At 39.6% G+C, this 22,730-nt stretch overlaps 1 protein-coding gene across 7 annotated transcripts in view; it reads right to left on the bottom strand.

Annotated features, from left to right (window-relative positions):
- The window catches only part of lrp1aa (low density lipoprotein receptor-related protein 1Aa), a 258,171-nt gene that overhangs the window by 128,258 nt on the left and 107,183 nt on the right, over positions 1-22,730 (bottom strand). For 4 of the 7 annotated variants that reach the window (XM_037532351.1, XM_037532352.1, XM_037532354.1 and 1 more), the window contains exons 10-15: positions 21,512-21,655; positions 17,864-18,100; positions 15,749-15,929; positions 11,154-11,388; positions 7,065-7,254; positions 5,646-5,771 (exon numbers count right to left, since the gene is read on the bottom strand). In XM_037532351.1, coding sequence (XP_037388248.1) covers positions 5,646-5,771; positions 7,065-7,254; positions 11,154-11,388; positions 15,749-15,929; positions 17,864-18,100; positions 21,512-21,655 — 1,113 coding nt within the window. The remainder of the gene's footprint in view (positions 1-5,645; positions 5,772-7,064; positions 7,255-11,153; positions 11,389-15,748; positions 15,930-17,863; positions 18,101-21,511; positions 21,656-22,730) is intronic. The other 3 variants (XM_037532353.1, XM_037532356.1, XM_037532357.1) reach the window with 1 other exon arrangement.

The raw sequence follows: 22,730 nt of genomic DNA, 5'->3' as shown, positions 1-22,730 counted from the left end.
TGAGTGGCAGCATAGTATGACGAACTATAAAAAAGCGCTAATTAAAACTAAATCACAGTACATCTCAGCTCTCATTGAAAAAAACAGAGACAACCCGAGATTTCTGTTCAGTACTGTGGCTAAACTTACTAAAAATCAAAAACAAACTAGCTCCGTTATCCCTGACACCATTAATAGTAACGATTTCATGAAGTTCTTAGATGATAAAATTAATAATATTAGACTAGAAATTCAGTGTCACTCACATAACATACCTATAGACATAGATGAATGCTGCACCAGCTCTGAGCCACACCTAGAGAATTTTATCCCAGTTATAGAAAAGGATTTGCTTAATATAATTAGCTCATTAAAATCGACGTCATGCTTATTAGATCCTGTACCTACACATCTATTTAAACAGGCACTGCCTAAGGTTGGGAACTCATTACTAGATATAGTCAATTCATCTCTCAGCTTGGGCTATGTACCTAATTCTCTCAAATTTGCAGTCATTAAGCCCATCATAAAAAAGCTAAATCTGGATCCCTGTGAGCTGGCTAATTATAGACCGATTTCCAATCTCCCCTTCATAGCCAAAATTCTTGAAAAAATAGTGTTTAAGCAGCTGTGCTCTTATTTACAAAACAATAGCATTCATGAAGTTTTCCAATCAGGATTCAGACAAAATCACAGCACAGAAACCGCCTTGCTAAGAGTAACAAATGACCTACTTTCTGCACTCGATAGGGGCAGCACTGCCATTCTTGTGCTCCTTGATCTCAGTGCTGCCTTTGACACTATAGATCACGCTATTTTGCTCAATAGATTACAAAATCTTATAGGAATTAATGGATCCGCCCTCACCTGGTTCAAATCCTATCTTAGTGATCGCTACCAGTGTGTTCATTTAAAGAATAAATGCTCTTATCAGTCTAGAGTTAAATATGGTGTCCCACAAGGGTCAATTCTGGGCCCAATACTCTTTACACTCTACATGCTACCGCTGGGTAAAATAATCCGTAGGCACGGTATTAACTTTCACTGTTATGCAGATGACACCCAACTTTACATATCAGCTAAACCCTATGAGGACCTCTGTCTAAACCAAATAACTGACTGTATTAGAGAAATAAGAAAGTGGATGACACTTAATTTTCTCCTACTAAATTCAGATAAAACTGAGGTCCTCCTACTAGGTCCCAAACTTGATAAAATCGATAATATTGTAGTAGAAATAGATGGTCACCTAATCATACCAGGTAAAACGGTGCGAAACTTAGGAGTCATTTTTGACTCAGTTCTTTCATTCGATGTGCATATATGCAGCATAGTTAAAACCGCATTCTTCCATCTACGTAATATAGCTAAACTCCGCAACATACTCTCTCATGCAGATGCTGAGAAGCTGGTGCATGCATTCATAACCTCTAGACTGGACTACTGCAATGCTTTGTTGGCTGGAAGTTCATGTAAATCTTTGAATAAGCTCCAGCTGGTTCAAAATGCAGCTGCTAGGGTGCTCACCAGAGCTAGAAAATTTGATCATATTACACCAATCCTCTCATCCCTACATTGGTTACCTGTTAAATTCCGTATAGACTATAAAATACTCCTTTTGACGTATAAATCTCTTAAAGGGCTGGCCCCGCAATATCTGGCGGAACTCCTTATCCCTTATAACCCGCCACGTACACTCCGCTCGCAAGAGGCCGGCTTATTATCAGTCCCGCGTATTAGAAAAAACAACGCATTAGGTAAAGCTTTCTCTTATAAAGCTCCGCAACTTTGGAATAATCTCCCTATTAATATACGGGACTCAGACACACTCTCAGTCTTTAAATCCAGACTCAAAACATTTCTTTTTGAACAAGCTTTTAGATAAATTTATCATAGCGGTTCTCTCTAGCTGTAGCCTGCAGCTATTCTACTATTGTCCAGTGCACACAAACTTAGTCTGTACTGTTGGTCTCCCTTTAACGATTTCTCTTACAGCTCACACACCAAACACAAACCCTGTTCTAATCATTATCTTTCTCTTTTTCCCCTCATGTCCTGAGCTGCTGTCTGGAGGTGTCCATCCAGGGTCCCTGTGCTTTTTCACAGGCGTGCCCCGCTCTTCAGCATAGTATAAAACCATTCTAACCTCTTTTTCTTCCCTCCCACTCTGTTCTCTCTCTCTGTCTCTCTCGCATGCGTCGAGATGTTCGGTTGGCCTGTCTGGAGGTGCCGATTCGTGTTTGCAGCACTCTGGAATCGGCCCTGTCCCGCTCAACAGGGATTAACACAACCCTTCTAACCTATCTTTCTTCCCTCCCACTCCGTTCTCTCTCTCTATCTCTCTCACATGTGTCGAGATGCCCCGTTGGCCTGTCTGGAGGTGCCCCATTCGTGGTTCCAGCGTTCCAGCCATCTTTTTGCACTCTCTTTGTACTGTTGTTCTTGTTTCTGTTCTGTTTCTTCTGTGCGGGTCGACCCACGGGGTTGGGTTCCTCGGACTGAGCCTTGGTCCCTTCTAAGGTTTCTTCCTCTTAAAGGGAGTTTTTCCTTACCACTGTAGTCACCACAAAATTGGCTTCACTGTGGTGATGCTCATAAGAGGCGTGGACCTGTTTTTTCTGTAAAGCTGCTTTGTGACAACCTTGTTGTAAAAAGCGCTATATAAATAAACTTGAATTGAATTGAATTGAATCATCCTATTCTACAGGGCAGAGTGTTTTGATTATTTCTAGAAAATACAGTCTGAAAGCAAAATTATCCAATGGAATAAGACAGTTTGACTAGACAAGAATAATTCAATCAAAAATGTAACTCAACTTTTAACTCAAGTGTAACGATAAATGCAATTAGTCTTAATCACGTAATGATAACTGGCCCCAACTATATTTAACTTCTTTTTAACCATGTAAGCACATTATTATCAAAACATTTAATAGATATTTTAAAATTAAATTTTGGTGAGAGGGGCTGCATTTGATTGTGTTGCTATATGGCAACAAAGTGTGGCAACGGAAGTAATGGAGTAACCGTCATTTGTGCTTGGAAAAGAATACAATTGATGTCTTGATGTTTTTAAGGTAGTTTTTGTCGGTCATGTTTTTAGGATGTTTTTAGGCATGAAAGTAATTATATAATTATAATAATTATATTGATAAAATCATCAACTTGGAATAATCAAAAAAGTTTTACTTCCATTGAAGGTACTGCAAATTTCATCCCCTCTGTAACCATAAGCAGAGGTGTGTTACACTCTCAGAAATGGAGGTACTAAACGGTCACTGGGGCAGTCCCCCCTGATCACTGGGGTGGGACCCTCAAGGATACATCTCAGTACCTTTAGTCAGGGAACATAACTGTACCATAATCCATTGAAATGATATTTTCTAAAGTTGTTGACTCTCAGGCTTTTTACTTTATTGTTCTGTTTTAAAACAATAGGCTATGAAAAGCTACTAATACCTACTATTCACCTGGAAAAACTGGACCATAAAAACCACTGTTGTACCTTTGAGGGGACATTTATGTTGTTTGCGCCTTGTTGAATGAAAAATGTACCTGCACAGAACCTTTATTTCTCAAGTAAAAGTACTGATACTTGGGTAAAATAATGGCACAAGTAAAAGTACCTTCAAATAAAACAATTTGAGAAAAAATACAAAAGTATCAAGTCAAAAAACTAAAGCACTGAGTAAATGTATAGCACTGCAGTAAAGCTTCTTCCAGCATCTCAGCACACGAACTAAAGACTGTACAGCCCCATTTTTCTCTTTTTTGGATTATTTTAGTCTAAAGTAAAATGCCAAAAGATCCACAGTAAAAGATGAGATCAATAATGAAGCAGTACAGGTATCATCTTTCACAAAACAGCATGAAGTTAAACACAAAAAATGAATTTGGAAATAAATATGAACAGCTAAAATGTAAAAGTGCGAAAGTACACTCCTTTACTTGAAAAAATTACAATATTTAAGTACCTGTACTTGAGCAACTCTGGTCACATGCTGTTGCCATAGGGCAACAATTATATTTTACCACTTAACATAAAGCATCTTGTCTGGTTTTATCTATGAAAAAGAAACTGTGTGCTCTCTATATGCTGTGATTTGGGAAACTGGGAACTGGGACTTTTATATAGTAATTAGAAAAAAATGATTCTAATTAAATTGTTGCCATACGGTAACAGCATGCAGTAAAGAGTTAATGAAACTTTCCAACTTTAATAAAACCAGCAAAACCCATTCTTAATCTTTTCTTTAATAAAACTTTCCTTCTAAACACGGCTCTTAATCTGACCCTACAGTCAAGTGGCTTGCATAAACCGGATTTGCTCCACTCTTTCTTTATCCATTTTCTTTTCACTATTGAACTGGAACACAGCTAATCTTCCTAATCTCTCATATCTTTAGATTTACCATTTAGGTCATGTCCCCGCTGGAATGGAAGAATTTAATATCTGATACATTTCCTTCTGTCGTCCTGACATATGAGATATTACTGAAAATAATTTCTTTTTTGAATCTTAAACTGCTTTTGTAGAGATGCAATGCAACGTGGGAGGGAATGTCTCTGGAGTCTCAGTGTAATATTAAAAAAGCAGCTGGAATGAGTTTAATATCATTTAATAACTGCAGTGAACATATTTAGAGTAATTTGGTATGTTTGTTTATTGTCTGTTAGCAGGATTTAGAGTGGCTAGCTTGAGTCACACACTCCTCTACGAAGCTGACAAATCAGAAGATGTGATATCCACACTGTGATCAGACATTTATGGAGTAAGTGAGACATTATATCTGGTCAATAATGCTGTTCTGTAAGCTGGTTGGCAAGTGGCTGTTCCTACTGCTAGAAATATCATATGAATGCCACATCCTTCATTTTTTAAATAAATAAAAATAATAAATAAATGTTCATTTGTGTCTGTGCAAGTATGTATGACAATCACATGACCTGGATTTGACCCCATCATTAAATTGATAAATGGTTTGTGTTGCTGGTCCATGCCAGTTTATGCAGGTGTGGTGCTGGTTTATACTGGTGTAAACTGGTGTGATGCTTTCTTAATTTTAAGGTGGTCTAGTGCTGGCTTATGCTGGTTAATGTTGTCTTAGTTTGGTACTGGCTTACACTAGTTTAAGTTGGTCTGGTACTAGTTTATGCTGGTTTAAGATGGTCTGGTGTTGGCTTATGATGGCTTATGCTGGTGTAAACTGGTCTGGTGCCATCTTATGCTAGTTTATGCTGGGGTAAGCTGGTCTGGTGCTGTCTTATGCTGTTGTAAGATAGTCTAGTGCTGGCTTATGTTAGTTTAGAAACTGGTCTGGTGCCATCTTTTGAGATTTTATACTGGTGTAGCTGGTCTGGTGCTGACTTATGCAGGTTTATGCTGTTTTAAGATGGTCTGGTGCTGGCTTATACTATAAATTGGTCTGGGGCTGGTTTTTGCAGGTGTAAACTGGTCTGGTGGTGGTTTTTGCTGGGGCAAACTGATAGTTTGAGATATTAGCAATTTTTTTTTTAATTATCCGTCCACAGCCATGTTATACTTAAGCAAGGGGTGTTCAGTAGTGAAATAGCATTCAAAAAAAAAAAAAAAAAGCATGCAGACTTATTTAGGACTCTGGAGACTTGGCATCTGAGCACCTAGCATATGTGTATGTGTATGTTACCTTTACAGCTGGTGTTGTCTGCCGGGTCCAGGAGCTGGTCCTCAGCACAGGCACATGATCTGCCCACTGGAGTGGCCAAACACAAACTACTGCAGCCTCCATTATTTGCTCGACACGCATTAGTACCTGCAACCAGACACACCCGAGCAAACTCAGAGCAGAGAAAAGCAGGACAGAACTGTGACCAGCATGCAAAATACACAGAAAATGTAAAAAGGATGTGATTTATTAGTATTATTATTTATTATTATTATTATTATTTCAGCCTCAGATTCCTTGGGCTTTACTCATTTTCTGTGAAGAACAACACATTTTCAGTGACTTCTCACTGTTCGCCCCCTACACATTTAATATTACGCATGCGGAGGTGGGGTGAACCCACGGGAATAAAAGTGTGGGGGTGCTGTGTCCCTTCACTCTGTTCTCCTCCTACATGGCCTGCTGTTAGTGTATGTGTGTCTATGTATATGTTTTTATATGTGTGTGGGTATGTGTGGGTGGACAACATGGACAGGCTGCTGACTGGCTACAGCTGCTAAAGGAGAACGCTACGCTGGCCAGATTTAAACATCTGGCATTTCTACATAAATTGTTATGCCTGTGTTGATTTAAAAAAATAACAATAAAAAAAATAATGCGGTGGGTCCACCAGACCAGTGAGTAACAAAAACATCAACATCACACAAGAGTTAAAACTCAAAAACTAAACATGTACAAGTCATGTAAAGGCTACAGCAAATTTTAATAATACTAAGACATTTTAACCCCTAAACTGATGCAAAAAATAGCTAATTCTATAGTATGTAGCTTTTACTTCATATTGTTTTAATTGATTTGTGCTTCAGTATTTACAACTTTCTTTGCAACAGTGCTACCAGCTCAAAAAGTCTGCATACAGTCCTGGATACAGCCTATAAAACTGTTAAAATGCCAGATAAACAAACACACAAGGTATCTGTCGTAATTTTTTGGTGAGGGAAAAATGTGACGTCAGCTAGGGCTGAACCACTTGAAGGGGAAAAAAAAAAAATCTACATTGCAAAAATGGTCTCTTTTCCACTTAAACTGTATTAAATAAATATAGTCGATATGTTTGAAACTCTTCATTCTGAGATTGTGAGTGTCCAGTAAAATTACCCCACTACATTGGCAGATAATACTGGATATTTAGAGTAGATTTAAGATGACTTCTCTTGTCAAGAGATCACTTTTTCAGTATAAGTTCCAGGCCTTTTTTCTGGCTTCTGTGCCAACAAATCAGAAGTAAAGCAAATTAGTGCTTAATCAGTTGAGCCAAAACAAAAGTATTTGCGTGATTAGAACACTGATCATACACAGACCACTGCAGACCGCCGGCATTCTAAAAGGGAAATCAGAGCGAGGAGCAGAGTGACCGATAAACAGGAAGGAAATCTGCACCTTGCTGTTGCTGAGCGTCATACATGCGGATTTCGAAGATGGGGGGGCGCTCGTTGCGCAACAGTGTCACAGTCTTGGTCTCCTGGTCCAGCTTGTAGATGCTGCCGCTGCGGTACTCGTTCCAGAACAGGAAGTGCTTGTAATGGCACAGACCAAAGGCGTGGCTCAGCTCCTGGCCTTCATAAACAGTCTGAAAGGAAAGATGGAGTTTACCGTCATAACTCAGCTATGAAACAAGGGTCTAATAAGTACATGAGGCTAGACACGGTTATCGAAGAACCCGCATAAAAGACGAGATCCTTCAAGAAATCCTCTTACTTGATTTTGTTTAAGATTGGAAAATAAAAATTAAAGTTACCAGTTTTTCCATCTTAAAGAAATGTCTGCTAAATAATATGAATAATTGGGAAGCTGTACTGTATTAAAGCAGTTCTTATTTATTTATTTATTTATTTTTGCTTGAACATCAATTTGTCTTCTTGATACCTTTTTTGGAACCCCAATGGAAATGAGCCTGAATTTTTTATTCAATCCGTCTGTGTGTCCACTTGTCTGTCTGCCCATTTGTCTGCCTGCCTATATATTTACCTGTCTGCCTGCCTGCCTATATATTTACCTGTCTGCCTACCTGCCTATATATTTACCTGTCTGCCTACCTGCCTATATATTTACCTGTCTGCCTGCCTGCCTATATATTTACCTGTCTGCCTATATATTTATCTGCCTGCCTATCTATATACATATCTGTCTGCCTATATTTACCCATCTGCCCAATTGTCTGTGTATTTATCTGTCTCTCTGCCTATATACTTACCTGTCTGCCTGCCTATCTATGTATGTACAGTCCTGCTCACCATTATTGGCACCCCTTCATTTTTTGCATAACCTGTACAATATCTTCAGAAATAAATGGAAATGTACCAAATTTATATTATCAGGATTTTTTAAATTGGAGGTTCAAAGTAATATAATGAAGAACATTGTTTTTCAGCTTGCATGCTGTCATTTTAAAGAAGAAACAGAAAAGAAAACTGCATGTGTATTAATAAAGGCACCCCTCCTTAATATTTGGTAGCACACCCTTTGGCAGTGACGACAGCCTCCGTTTCTTGTAGCGATCTATAAGCTTCTTGCACTTCTCAGCTGGTATTTTCTCCCACTCTTCCTTTGCAGTTTGTTCAAGCTCTTGAATGTTTGCAGGGTTCTTTTTCCCAGTGGCAGATTTCAGCTCACCCCACAGATTTTCAATGGGATGGAGATCAGGACTCATTGGTGGCCATTTTAAAACAGTCCATTTCTTCCTTTTCAACTATTCCTGTGTGCATTTGGATGTGTGCTTTGGGTCTTTGTCTTGCTGGAGGACCCAAGATCTTCGACTCAAATGAAGTTTTCTTCCACTGGGCAGCACATTTTGCTGTAAAATCTCTTGGTAATTCTCTGATTTCATGATTCCTGTGATACGGACCAGGCCCCCAGTACCAGATGCTGCAAAACAGCCACACAGCACTATGGATCCTCCACCATGCTTAACTGTAGGTAGCCTGTTCTTTTCCTTATATGCTTCATTGCGCCGTCTGTAAACAAACTGTTGGTGTGCATTACCAAAAAGCTCTATTTTTGTTTCATCGGTCCACAGAACATTTTCCCAGAAGGATTGTGGTTTGTCCAGGTCCTCTTTGGCAAAGCGGGGTCGTTACTTTTTATGTCTTTTCTTCAGCAATGGTGTCTTTCTTGGCCTTCACCCATAAAGCTCTGCTTGGTTTAGTGTGCACCGTATGGTACTTGTTGAAACCATGACCCCAGACTGTTCCAGGTTGGCCTTCAGGTCTTTGGATGTTTGACGTGGTGTTTTTTTCCACCGTTCGCACCAACCTTTGAAGACATTTCTCATCAATTTTCCTCTTCCCTCCACGTCCAGGTAGGTTCTTGACTGTTTCATGCTTGGCAAACTTCTTAATAACATTGCGCACTGTTGAAACAGGGATACCAAGGTCTTTGGAGATGGCCTCATACCCTTTGGAGATCTTGTGTTTGCTAATAATAGCACTTCTGATGTCCTCAGACAGCTCCTTTGTCTTAACCATTGTGACAAAGGAACAGGGAATAACAATTGGCTTTTTAAAACACTCAAGTCATCATTCATTGGGTAATTAGTCATATGGGCACTGACAATTTATCACAGGTGATTCTCATTTGTGATTTAGCACAGGTGAGTCAAAATGTGTTTCCATACTGAATTACTGTAAAGGGTGCCAATACCAGTGCCACAGCAAGCTTTAGGTTTTTCTATTTTTTCTCCTGTTGTTTTTAGTTTTAAATGTTGTTTCTCATTTGCTCTTTTGTATCAAACAGAACTTCTCTATAGAAAAAAGCTGTTACACTTGATACATTTTTTCCAGGAGATATTCTACATTATGTAATTAAACATCATGGTGAGCAGGACTGTATCTGTCTGCCTGTCTGCCTATATATTTATGTGTCTGCCCATTTGATTGTATATTTATCTATGTGTCTCCCTGCCTGCCTACATATTTACCTGTCTACTTTTCTGCCTATATATTTGTCTGCCTATATATTTACCGATCTACCTGCCTATCTATGTACGTATCTGCCTGTTTGCCTGTGTTTATCTGACTGCCCATTTGTCTGTATATTTATCTGTCTGTCTGCCTACATATTTGCCTGTCTGCTTGTCTCTCTACATATTTACCTGTCTACTTGTCTGCCTATATATTTACCTGTCTGCCTGCCTATCCATGTACATATATGTCTGCCTGTCTGCTTATATTTATCTGTTCACCCATATATTTACCTCTCTGCCTGCCTATCTATGTACGTATCTGTCTGCCTATATTTATCTGTTCACTCATATATTTATCTGTCTGCCTATATTTTCACTTGTCTACCTGTCTGCCTATATATTTATCTGTCTGCCCATTTGTTTGTATATTTATCTGTCTGCCTGCCTATTTATTTACCTGTCTACATGTCTGCCTATATATTTACCTGTCTACATGCCTGCCTATATTCATTCACCTGTCTACATGTCTGCCTATATTCATTCACCTGTCTACATGTCTGCCTGCCTATATTCATTCACCTGTCTGCCTGCCTATATTCATTCACCTGTCTGCCTGCCTATATTCATTCACCTGTCTGCCTGCCTATATTCATTCACCTGTCTGCCTGCCTATATTCATTCACCTGTCTGCCTGCCTATATTCATTCACCTGTCTGCCTGCCTATATTCATTCACCTGTCTGCCTGCCTATTATTCATTCACCTGTCTGCCTGCCTATTATTCATTCACCTGTCTGCCTGCCTATTATTCATTCACCTGTCTGCCTGCCTATTATTCATTCACCTGTCTGCCTGCCTATATTCATTCACCTGTCTGCCTGCCTATATTCATTCACCTGTCTGCCTGCCTATTATTCATTCACCTGTCTGCCTGCCTATATTCATTCACCTGTCTGCCTGCCTATATTCATTCACCTGTCTGCCTGCCTATATTCATTCACCTGTCTGCCTGCCTATATTCATTCACCTGTCTGCCTGCCTATATTCATTCACCTGTCTGCCTGCCCATATTCATCTGTCTGCTGTCCTTTACCTGCACTGGCCAATTTATCACATACACCTACCATATTCTGTGGGTCAAAACTGAGAAATGGGTGAACAGAAAAGTGCATGACATTCAACATAGTTCATGCTGTTCCATCAAGTGTTAATACCCTGCCACAGTGGGTCAGTGGCGAACAATGTCAATTGTCCAATTAATCTTTGGTTAATGTGAAATTAGATGTTCTCAATGGGGTTAAAATGTAAAGCACCATACTGATGGATCTTGTGGATTTCTCGTGTACACAAGGATCATCTCACTAAAAAAATGACTTGCATGCTGCTTCAGTGTTTACTTATTCAACTTTTAAACATTGATTAAATTAAAAATACTACATTTCAGCCCCACTCGCCTCCACTCCATAAAGTGACCACTGAGTGAAGGAACCAGGCAGGTGCGCCAAACACACTGGAAACTCAAAGTATTCTCTAAAATAGAGTGAATGAAGAAGAAAGACTGATATCTACCAGTGTGCTGACCTTGCGCTCAGTGCTGTTGAGATAGACCATCTCGATGCGGTCGTAATAGGCATCCACCCAGTACAGGATACCCTGCTGTACATCCAGGCTCAGGCCATTGGGCCACAAAACCGTTTTGGAGGTGAGCAGAATGTTCCGGTTGGTGCCGTCCATCCAGGCCTTCTCGATTTTACCCCTCTTACTCTCCTTTGGGTCCTCCTCCCAGTCTGTCCAGTACATCCAGCTAGATAGATAGATAGATAGATAGATAGATAGATAGATAGATAGATAGATAGATAGGTAGATAGATAGATAGATAGATAGATAGATAGATAGATAGATAGATAGATAGATAATTAAATAAAGAAATTCAGTCATCCCGTATCAAAGTGCGCATGAGTACTTTCATAGTAGCTTAATCCTCTAAACTTGCAGATGTTTAAGTCCATTCCTGCCAGATAGAGGAGATGATAAATTTAATTTTTTTCCCCACCTGTTTCTGGCAAAATTTTGAGGTAATCTCAAAATCACTTATTTTATGCCATTTTCTCAAACTGATTAATTAAACAGTGAGCAAGCTGTAAGATTTCAAGAAGGTAAGTAATTATTTGGGAATAATAAGGTTTTTTTTTTTTCAGGTCAAAATTTTGAGAAACATGACCTTGCTTGTAGCTCACTGAAATAGGTGAAAAAATAAACATTCTCTCCAAATCAACTTTTGTCTGTGAATAAATAAGGAGATATTTAACTGTGATTTGAAGTTGAAGAAAAGTTGATGTTGGAATGAAAACCGTGATGTTGACTCTGTATCATTTTTATTCAAATCAAATCAAATTTATTTGTATAGCGCTTTTTACAACGGATGTCACAAAGCAGCTTTACAGAATTTCGGAAAAGACAAAGTTTCAACAGGACTGTAAGAATGTACAGAAACCCCCTGGTGGGCAAGCCAGGGGCAACAGTGGCAAGGAAAAACTCCCTCAGAACTGAGGAAGAAACCTTGGGAGGAACCAGGCTCACCAGGGGGGACCCATCCTCCTCTGGTCAAACTACCTACAAGTGATTATATTACTAATATTAACAGCAGTAATATTGGTATTAGGAATAACTAGGAGTCTATGAGAACATCAGCGTAGGGTGGGCAGCTCGTCCAAGGCAGGTGGTGGCAGCCACTTATTGACATTAAAGCAAAAAGTTAAAAGTCTGAAGTGCAGATATGAACTTAACTGTGTATAAACATAAATGTATATTAGAATATTACATTATATTGTTTTAAGGTTTGTGTATATAGAAATGCTCACTCACACATAAATGTTCCGTAAAGCTGTATAAATGATCCGAGTTTCTGCAGCTAAATAGAACTGATGTAACATCGTCTGAAGCCCAGCAACACATTTTCTAGACACGTTCTAAACTGTGCTTCAACACTACATCATTCGGAAGGTTTTAAGTGCTTTCTGAAATACTTCCAGCTTTTTTCATTACAGCAGCTTCATGAATAAATGACTGACTGATTGAATGTTTGTTACAAACTCATTTGGAAATCATGCACACACAGATGCTTCTTAGGCGGCATGTTAATAACCGTAATGATTGCTTTTTAGGAAAAAGGAACTGCACTGGACTGACTCGCTGGCCTGGCTGGCTGCATATTTGAAAAAAATAAATGGGATATTTTATAAACATACACACACTTTAGGTTTTTTTAACTTTGTGGAGACAAAGCGGGGACACTGAGTTATTCACACTTAGGTGTCTAGAGTTATTAATATACATTTTGATGAATCTATTTTAATATGCAATTACATAATATACATTTACTGAGCACGTTATTAGGGACACCTTGTATCTACACATACTGTCCATTCTATCAGCTCCACTGACCATATAGGAGCACTTTGTAGTTCTACAATTACAGTTACAGGAGTGAAATGAGTCACCAAATATACTTCAGCAACATCTGAAACGATCTGTGCTCCTGTGACCAAGTGCGAGTGACGAGATAAGTGGCGTAACTGTACGGACCAGTGAACCTACTTCCATCCTAACAAGTTTTAGCAGCATTAAATCTCAACTGCTCCTCACAACTACAACTACAGCGCTGAAAAAGTCATATTTTAGTATTAGTTCATTCCCAAGCAACAAAAGTGAAATAATGAAGTGGGTTCGTGTAAGTTACAGGCCTGATTTAAATGAAAGTAAACTGAGGATGCTGTATGTGTGGTATGAGAGTGAAAGAACGTTATCTTTCCAGGCTAGCTGTTTTAAGCAGCTGGCTAACATAAAGCAGTGCTCCGTCACTCGCACAACAAGGCAAATAGATGTTACTGTAGGTCAAACAAGACAAAAAGACACTGATTTCAGTTTAAACATAGCTAAATGAGGACTGCCTGTCTGGTGTGAGAATCACACTGTAGGCGGGAAAATATGGGCGTCAGTGGTACTGCTAGGCTTTTTAATGTTTTAATGGGTTTTTTTTGTTTGGTTTTTTTTTTTTAAAATATGTTGACATTTAACCAAATGTTATTTTAAATATGACTAATTATTTGCAACACCAGAACATCATATTTATATTCATTAGTGTGGTAAAATGCTAACTTAGCCATGTTTACATTTTCAGTGCAAGCCAAAAACATTTTTCCGTTCATTTGAGAGAAATTCCTCAATCCTGAAAAAAATGCTTACACACAGGTCTTTCATAGGGAAAGATTCTGAGGCTGGACCACCACCAAGTGAAAGCCACAGAGACCGTCAGACTGAAAAAATGACAAAAATGAACAAACAAGCATACTGTCCAATAATAAAAAAAGTCTTTGCTCTTCACCAAACAGGCAAACGAAGACATTAAGAGGGGTTCTCTTCAGTCACCCATCCAAATAATTGAATGTAGGTGTTCCAATCACTTCCATGGCCACAGGTGCATAAAACCAAGCTCCTTGATTCCTGGCAATCCGATGGACAAGTCTGGGTTTGGCAGTTGCCAGGAGAACGGTGCTTGTCTGACTGCATTGAGCCAAGTGTAAAGTTTGGTGGAGGGGGGGTTATGGTGTGGGGTTGTTTTTCAGGAGTTGGGCTCGGCCCCCTAGTTTCAATGAAAGGAACTATTAATGCTTCAGCAGACCAAGAGATTTTGGGCAATTTCATGCTCCCAACTTTGTGGGAACAGTTTGGGGATGTTCCAAGGTCCATAAAGACATGGATGAACAAGTTTAGTGTAGAAGAACTTGACTAGCCTGACCTCAACCCGACAGAACACCACAGACGGCAAACCAGGCCATCTCGTTCAACATAAGTGCCTGACCTTACGAATGCGCTTCTGGAAAAATACTGAAACATTCCCATAAACACACTCCTAACCATTGTGGAAAGCCTTACCAGAAGTGCTGAAGCTGTTATAGCTGCAATGGGTGGGCCAACATCATATTAAACCCAATGGATTAAGAATGGGGTGTCAATCAAGTTCATATGTGTGTGAAGACAGACGACCGAATACTTTTGGAAATATGGTGTAGTTTAGACAACAAAACCTGCTGAAATGAGCTAGAGATTATTTCACAACTTTGACTTCTCCAGCACATCATCCAGGACTTGGTTGCTGCCAAACATCAGCTAACTCAGTAGCGGAGTTGGCAAATGTTTACTTTTAAGGCCAACTGAGTGGGCCACAAACTAGAAAAGGATGAGAACCTCTGACTTACACTCTTACAAAGCTCTTCAAGGTTTCTTCAGTAAAGGAAATGGTTCTGTGTAGCACCATGAACACAAAGAATCACATCGTGATCACTGAGTGTTCATAATTCTATACAGAACCACTTTCTTTACTACAGGCCCTTCAAGAACCATTAGAGAAGAGCACACTACAAACAACTAAATAATAAACGTTCTCAGAGCCCTCAATTTTTATTTCATTACTGATTGTACTCCGGGGGTCTGTTGTTGTTGGTCAAAGAGGATGTTTAGGATGTTGTGATCGCATCGTCATAGTTTATGATGTGTCTGCAGGATTACCTTCAACTCGGTTTGGCTTAAAAGAAAACAAGAAGCGGTCATGATATAAAAGTTTGCTGTCAGACATAAAAAATCTCACGCAAAAAGCTGTTGTCTTGTAGTTACAATATTGCATATTAAAGGCTTTTCAAAACAAAAAAGAAACTCATGTGCATTGCTCCAAGTAAACAAACAAAAACATAAAATTGATTACATGTCCAGTCTATTTTCTTAATTTTTTTTTTCTTCATTAGCAAGATTTGGGAGGTGAGGAGCAGATGACCTCTTAAGGTGTGACAGTCTGAGTGACTGTCAGACTGTGTGAAAAAATCTGATACTTCTGCTTCGCCATTTCGGGAGGCCTGTAAATGTATGCACAAATGTGTAAAGGGTTTATCTGCTAAAGTTGAGCAGAAACAATTTGACGACATTCATAAAATATTACCACCAATTTCTGTATCTTTAGACTACCATCGCCAAACTTTTAAATATTTTTCGGAAAAAGTCCTTTCAACAAATTCCTGCACACCTAAATACAAAAGAATAAATACATTAAAAGGAATACCATTGTAGGCATTTTTTTAATCACATTTGACAAAGACACTATGCACCCTTACCCATTTTTTGGGTCCACTACAATGGCTCGTGGGTGGGTCATCTTGCCCTCAATAAGAGTTTTCTTGGTCTGTGCAGCTTTCTCCAACCTGGCCACACTGATGGTCTTTTTAGGTCCGTCATCTGTCCAGTATAAGTTGTTAGCCATCCAGTCCACAGCAATACCCTCCACTGTGTGAATACCTGAAGGGAAAAGTATAGAGAGAGTAACACTGTAATGCAACAGAAGTCCAAAAAAAAAAAAAAACTCAGCAAAAGCATCAGCATCACCTTGAAGTGATGGTTCAGACAAATGTAGTCGCATAACCAAGATACATTCAGTGTCTAAAATTTGCTTGGCAGTGGAGCCATGAGGCTAATGCAGCTAAGAGATAATGGAAGCTTATTCCTAACCAGTTAGCATAAATAGCTAACTGCATGCCTAGATCACCACACGCTCATCCTGAACTATATCACCACACGCTCATCCTGGGTTTGGCAGTTGCCAGGAGAACGGTGCTTGTCTGACTGCATTGAGCCAAGAGTAAAGTTTGGTGGAGGGGGGGTTATGGTGTGGGGTTGTTTTTCAGGAGTTGGGCTCGGCCCCCTAGTTTCAATGAAAGGAACTATTAATGCTTCAGCAGACCAAGAGATTTCGGGCAATTTCATGCTCCCAACTTTGTGGGAACAGTTTGGGGATGTTCCAAGGTCCATAAAGACATGGATGTTAGCCATTAAACCCAATGGATTAAGAATGGGGTGTCAATCAAGTTCATATGTGTGTGAAGACAGACGACCGAATACTTTTGGAAATTAGTGTAGTTTAGACAACAAAACCTGCTGAAATGAGCTAGAGATTATTTCATAACTTTGACTTCTCCAGCACATCATCCAGGACTTGGTTGCTGCCAAACATCAGCTAACTCATCCTGAACTATATCACCACACGCTCATCCTGAGCCATGTCAAATTGTTAAGTAATATATCCAACAGTAAATTGGTGTGCTGTCTCACAGGGCTCTGCTCTAGGGCCACTACTAAGGTTAATGAAGCTATATGCTTTCATTACTTGTTAGCTACATTAGCTGTGCAGCTCCAGCAGAGAATTTCTAGTGAGGAAAACTGCCACTAAATAATGTCTTCAGGGTTTGTCAGACACTGAGTAATGCTAACCAAGCAGCGCTTAACAGCAGTAATGCTAACCAAGCAGCGCTCAGTAGCAGTAATGCTAATTAAATCAGCGCTCAGTAGCAGTAATGCTAGCCAATCAGCGGTCAGTAGCAGTAATGCTAGCCAATCAGCGGTCAGTAGCAGTAATGCTAGCCAATCAGCGGTCAGTAGCAGTAATGCTAGCCAATCAGCGGTCAGTAGCAGTAATGCTAGCCAATCAGCGGTCAGTAGCAGTAATGCTAGCCAATCAGCACTCAGTAGCAGTAATGCTAGCCAATCAGCACTCAGTAGCAGTAATGCTAGCCAATCAGCACTCAGTAGCAGTAATGCTAGCCAATCAGCGCTCAGTAGCAGTAATGCTAGCCAATCAGCGCTCAGTAGCAGTAATGCTAGCCAATCAGCGCTCAGTAGCAGTAATGCTAGCCAATCAGCGCTCAGTAGCAGTAATGCTAATTAATCAGCGCTCAGTAGTAGTAATGCTAATTAATCAGCGCTCAGTAGCAGTAATGCTAGCCAATCAGTGCTCAGTAGCAGTAATGCTAATTAATTTGCTGTTGAAAAATGTAAAGACACTCATATGTTTTCAAGTATGTGTCCTAAAGCAAAATCACACAATGGGGGCAGTCGAGGGCTGGAGGTTAGGGAACTGGCCCTGTGACCGGAAGGTTGCCAGTCTGATCCCCACTGCCGACAGTCCGTGACTGAGGTGTCCTTGAGCAAGACACCTAACCCCCAATTGCTCCCCGGGTGCCGTGGATAGGGCTGCCCACTGCTCCGGGCAAGTGTGCTCCCTGCCCCCTAGTGTGTGTTGTGTATTCACTAGTGTGTACGTGGTGTTTCACTTCACGGATGGGTTAAATGCGGAGGTGGAATTTCCCCGTTTGTGGGATTAAAAAAGTATCACTTAACTTAAATGACAAGAAATATACTTCATTTTTTTAAAAAAGTGAACACGTGGCTCCCAATACCTTCTTTCAGGATCGTGTCCCTCTCCGTGCCGTCGATCTTCTGCCGGCCAATGAGGTAGCTGGTGGCGTCGGCAAAGTAGATGAAGTTGCTTTGCGCGTGGAAGTCCAGCGCTCGAGGGTTCATCAGGTTTGCTATGGGGATCATGTACTCGTCCTGCACCTTGGGATTAATGTCCATCCCTCTGATCACCCCTGGACGACCCTTACCGTACAATAGGAAGAGCTCATGTTCAGGTTCTGCGGAGGAAACAGAATACTTAGGCTTAGGATTGAGTAATCGGACGTGGCAGATCTACTGTACTGTTCCCTTTTATGAATAGATAATTACAGTACTTTGTTTAGCATTTCATAACTTCCTGGTGTGCCTGGCATCCAAACTGTATAGGTTATTATTGACTAAAACAATAAACACACACAAAAAAAGTTTAACTTTTTATTGAATTTGATAGTGAACACACAAACAACGTTCTCTGTATATTAATACCACAGAAGGAAGCGGGGGGGTAATAAACACTAATATGACGGCAGAATAAATAACATATGACTGGAGAGTCATGTAAAAATCTCATTTTGAAACAAAACAAGCCAGTAAGTCCCGCACGCCAGTTAGACATCTTCATCAAGTGAATCAATATTCTCGCCTCAATATCTTTCTCAAGGCCATTTTGTCCTTGTTTGCTAAGCACAGATCAATATCAACAGCTCATTGAATATTACAAATCAGTATTCCAAGTCTGATCAATATGGTGGTTAAAAGGGAGAAGAGCCATTCATCTTTTTTTTTAAATGACTCAGCAAATAAGACGCTAATTAACCTAAACAGTATCTGAAGTCTAAAGACAGGACATCAGATGTTGAGCCAGAGGGTGTCTACATATGAGGCTTGATAAATGTGGTCAGCGATGTGGACTGCTGCAGGATTTTATTGCTTTTAAATTATATTTAAATAAATATCCATTATTTACAGTCATATACATTCTATATCAGCCTCAAGGGTGTCTGAAGGTAATTCCCTCACTTCACTGAATATTTCAGTCCTAAAACAACAGTTTGTTCTGCACATTTCAGCCTGGACTCCTTGAACTTTATATGCCTCATTTAACTTTGGATTAGTCGGCCAGTCGGAACAGAGCTCTTCAGTATTTGTCATTTGTTGATGTTGAAGGGGGGGGCAGAAAAAAAATTCATTATGTAACTAACATTAATGATATGCAATGCCCAGCAATATGCAAACATTATGCTACCAAAAACTATACTTTTCTTTTTCTTCTGGATTTTTGTACAGAGACATTGGCACCAAACTAATTCCAGAATGTTCAGCCTGACTGGGAAATGTGGCCTTGTACACCATTTTTTGAAAGGGCAATCAGTTTCTATGAAGCAAACATTACATTTTGTTTTTTCACTTTCTCACCAAATAAATACAATAACCATACCCTAATCACCACCCTTAACACCCAAGCAACCACATCATCCACCTAACATCATCCTAGCAGGCACAGGTGATACCACTGCAACCGCTTATAAATACCTTAGCAACCACCAAGTTATACCCTAGAAGTTACCTACAATACCACATTTGCTATCCACAACAGTGTTAGCAAACACTTCAGCAACCATCAGAAATACCATAGCAACCACCTATACGCACACCTTATAACTGCATAAACGCCTTTAAATAGCACACCTTAGCAATCACCAGAAATACCATAGCAACCGCCTAGAAATACTTTATAACTACATAAATACTTTTAAAGAGCAACACCATAGCAACCATCTGAAATACCACAGCAATCACATAGAAACACTTCATAATTGTATAAATGCATTTAAATAGCAACACCTTAGCAACCACCTAAAATTCCATAGCAGCCACATGGAATTATTTTATAACTGCATAAATACATTTAAAGAGCAACACCCTAGCAACCACCAGAAATACCATAGCAACCACCAAGAAATACTGTATAACTGCATAAAAACATTTGAATAGCATCACCTTAGCAACCACCTGAATTACCATGGCAACCAACTAGCAAAGCCTTACAACTGCATAAATACATTTAAATAGCAACACCTTAGCAACCACCTAAAATTCCATAGCAGCCACATGGAATTATTTTATAACTGCATAAATACATTTAAAGAGCAACACCCTAGCAACCACCAGAAATACCATAGCAACCACCAAGAAATACTGTATAACTGCATAAAAACATTTGAATAGCATCACCTTAGCAACCACCTGAATTACCATGGCAACCAACTAGCAAAGCCTTACAACTGCATAAATACATTTAAAGAGCAACACCTTAGCAACTACCTAAAACACCATAGCAACCATCTAGAAACACCTTATAATGGCATAAATATATTTAAGCAGTGTAGCAATGCGACAGTGTTAATTTGACTTCTATGAGTCAATAAAAGCCAAACTTTCTATGAATTTGTCTCACATATTTTAGATGAATAAACTAAATAAAAGCTTATGTTTTTAATACACACACTGTGCAGATTAAATTGTTTGCTTAAACACTCCAGTTTAAAAAAGGCACTTAGGAATGAAAGGATGCTGCTTGGCATGAAATTGATTGGGCATTTCTCGCTTTTAGCGGAACGCTGAAGGAAAAGAACAGCACTCGCTGTAGCTGAGGAACTCAATCTCTCTGATTACACAGTGCCTCAGGATAACCGGGAACCAGAGAGAAGAAGACAGGAAGGCTGTGACTCAGGGGTTCCGTGCCAACAGGAACACTCGCCACTCACTACTCACCTGGCATCAGCAGAGGTGTTAGTAAACATGGCAGGCACTGTATCCTCTCCGAGAACTCCGACTCAGCGGAGCACGAGGGCAGCGTTTCATACTTTAAAGGGCCGATAGCCACGTTTTTCTAACATTCAGTTCTTTCCCTGTGGTCCACTTATGACGTTTACGTGCCACAAGTCATAATTCATTTCTACTGACCATTTTCAGTCCCTCTTTATTCCTTAGAATTAAACAAGCTGTTGTTGTTAAAGAGTGATATGTAAATGAGCTTTGTTTCGACCTGCTGCCTTGTATTGTACCTCATTCAGTAAAGCTGGTAAGTTTTAAGTGAGCTGCTTAAAATCTCTTCAGGAAAATCTCTTAAAGGAGAACTACACCAATTTTTCTAAATGTTTGTATAATCAAACAGTAGGGAATGTAAATGTAATTGAGAAAGAGTGGTTTGGTGTAAAAAGCTCCATTCTAAAGGAAGAATTACTCACAGTGGTGGTGACAGGAACCAGATGTCCACTTCTAAAAGCTCCCTCACAGAAAGTTATTAACATGAAATGGTTATGAACACACTGCCTGACACCGTTTTAGAATTGTTCTGAGAAAGGACTGCCTAAACTTCACAGTGGAGGGGCACATGCAGGGTCTTGAGGCAAAATAATTACCAAGGAAAACACACGATTTCAGATCTTAGTATTTTAAACTGCAACGTTTATCCGATTTATCCCCCACCCCCACCCTTCAGCCCTGGTTTGAGGAAGATTAATGATCAGATCAATCGAATGCAGGCAGACAAACATTTAACCCTGGAGCAAATCTGCATTCAGCCTAAACCCACGATTCCTTGAATATTCAAACGATCATCAGGGCGTTATGGATCAGTCACTCACTCTTGCAGGATTTGCCGTCGCTGCCCAGACTGAAGCCAGACCGGCAGCGGCAGGTTCGGCTCTTGTGGCTGTTTCCCAGCAGACAGATATCAGAGCAGCCGCCAGCTTTGCCGAACTGATCCACCTCGCACGCATGACTCCTCACTGAGAGAGGGAGACAGAGACGGAGAGACACTTCAAAAACATTTTTCCCCAAATTTCCCCCAGTTTAATAACTGCCATTTCCTACCAAATGGGAAGCTCACTGAATGGTTTTGAGGAGGTGGACAAAAAGAAGTAATTAATTAACTTATTGCTATCCTGGACAATATAATCACAGCCCTCCATGACCTACTGGTCAGACAGCAGAGCACCTTCAACACTTGTACCAACAGTGATCGTACAGTACAATACAGTCACAGTGCCAGCACTTCATTGTATACTGAGCTATGGACAAGACAGGCTCCCCAAAAACTGGACATTACATCTTTTTACTCATGTCCCTCTGCCCTGCCACTATGTTTATACATCTACACATACAACTATTAATATATCGCTGCTGTCGGAGCAAACCTCATACCTCCATTGTGTTGTTTTTCAGGTTTCGACCTAATCAGAACCAGAATCAGAATCCTTTATTGATCCCAGAGGGAAATTGCAGTTGTTACAGTTGCAACCATTTATGTAAAAGAATAAACACTTTAATAATTTAAAACAAAGATAAAAGAATTTGCAATATGTACACGAGATTTAAGTTCTTATGAATACAGTAACGTGGTGGTGACTGTGATAATAAATATTAAACATCCAGTATAAGGCAGTTCAAATGATTGTACCTCAGTTATTGTACACATAATTATTATTACTACACATATGAACAGATAAGTATTGCACAGATCTAAAAATTTCTAAAGGTTAACAATAAAAATAATCTTAAAAATTTCGACCTAATCTAAAAAGTGTACTAAAAGGTACAGTAGGTTTTTTTCCTTCTCCTGTAAAGTTACCAATTTGGAGATACAAGGTTTTGCTCCAACAGCAGCAATATGTTGGTGTACTATTGTTAACAGCACAGATTCACTGTATTTCTGTTGGCATGTTTTAGATGATTCACTGGATGTGACAAACCACTGCACTGTCTCAGCTTCATTATATTTTTGTGACTTTACGTACTTATTTACTCCACATTATGCTTTTATGGTTGGTTTATTACATCTTATACGTCTTTACGTCCATTTAT

Source organism: Pygocentrus nattereri, chromosome 21, assembly GCF_015220715.1.
Source record: "Pygocentrus nattereri isolate fPygNat1 chromosome 21, fPygNat1.pri, whole genome shotgun sequence".
Taxonomy (NCBI): domain Eukaryota; kingdom Metazoa; phylum Chordata; class Actinopteri; order Characiformes; family Serrasalmidae; genus Pygocentrus; species Pygocentrus nattereri.
The sequence above is the reverse complement of the archived record's forward strand: the minus strand, read 5'-3'. Positions and strand labels throughout refer to the sequence as shown.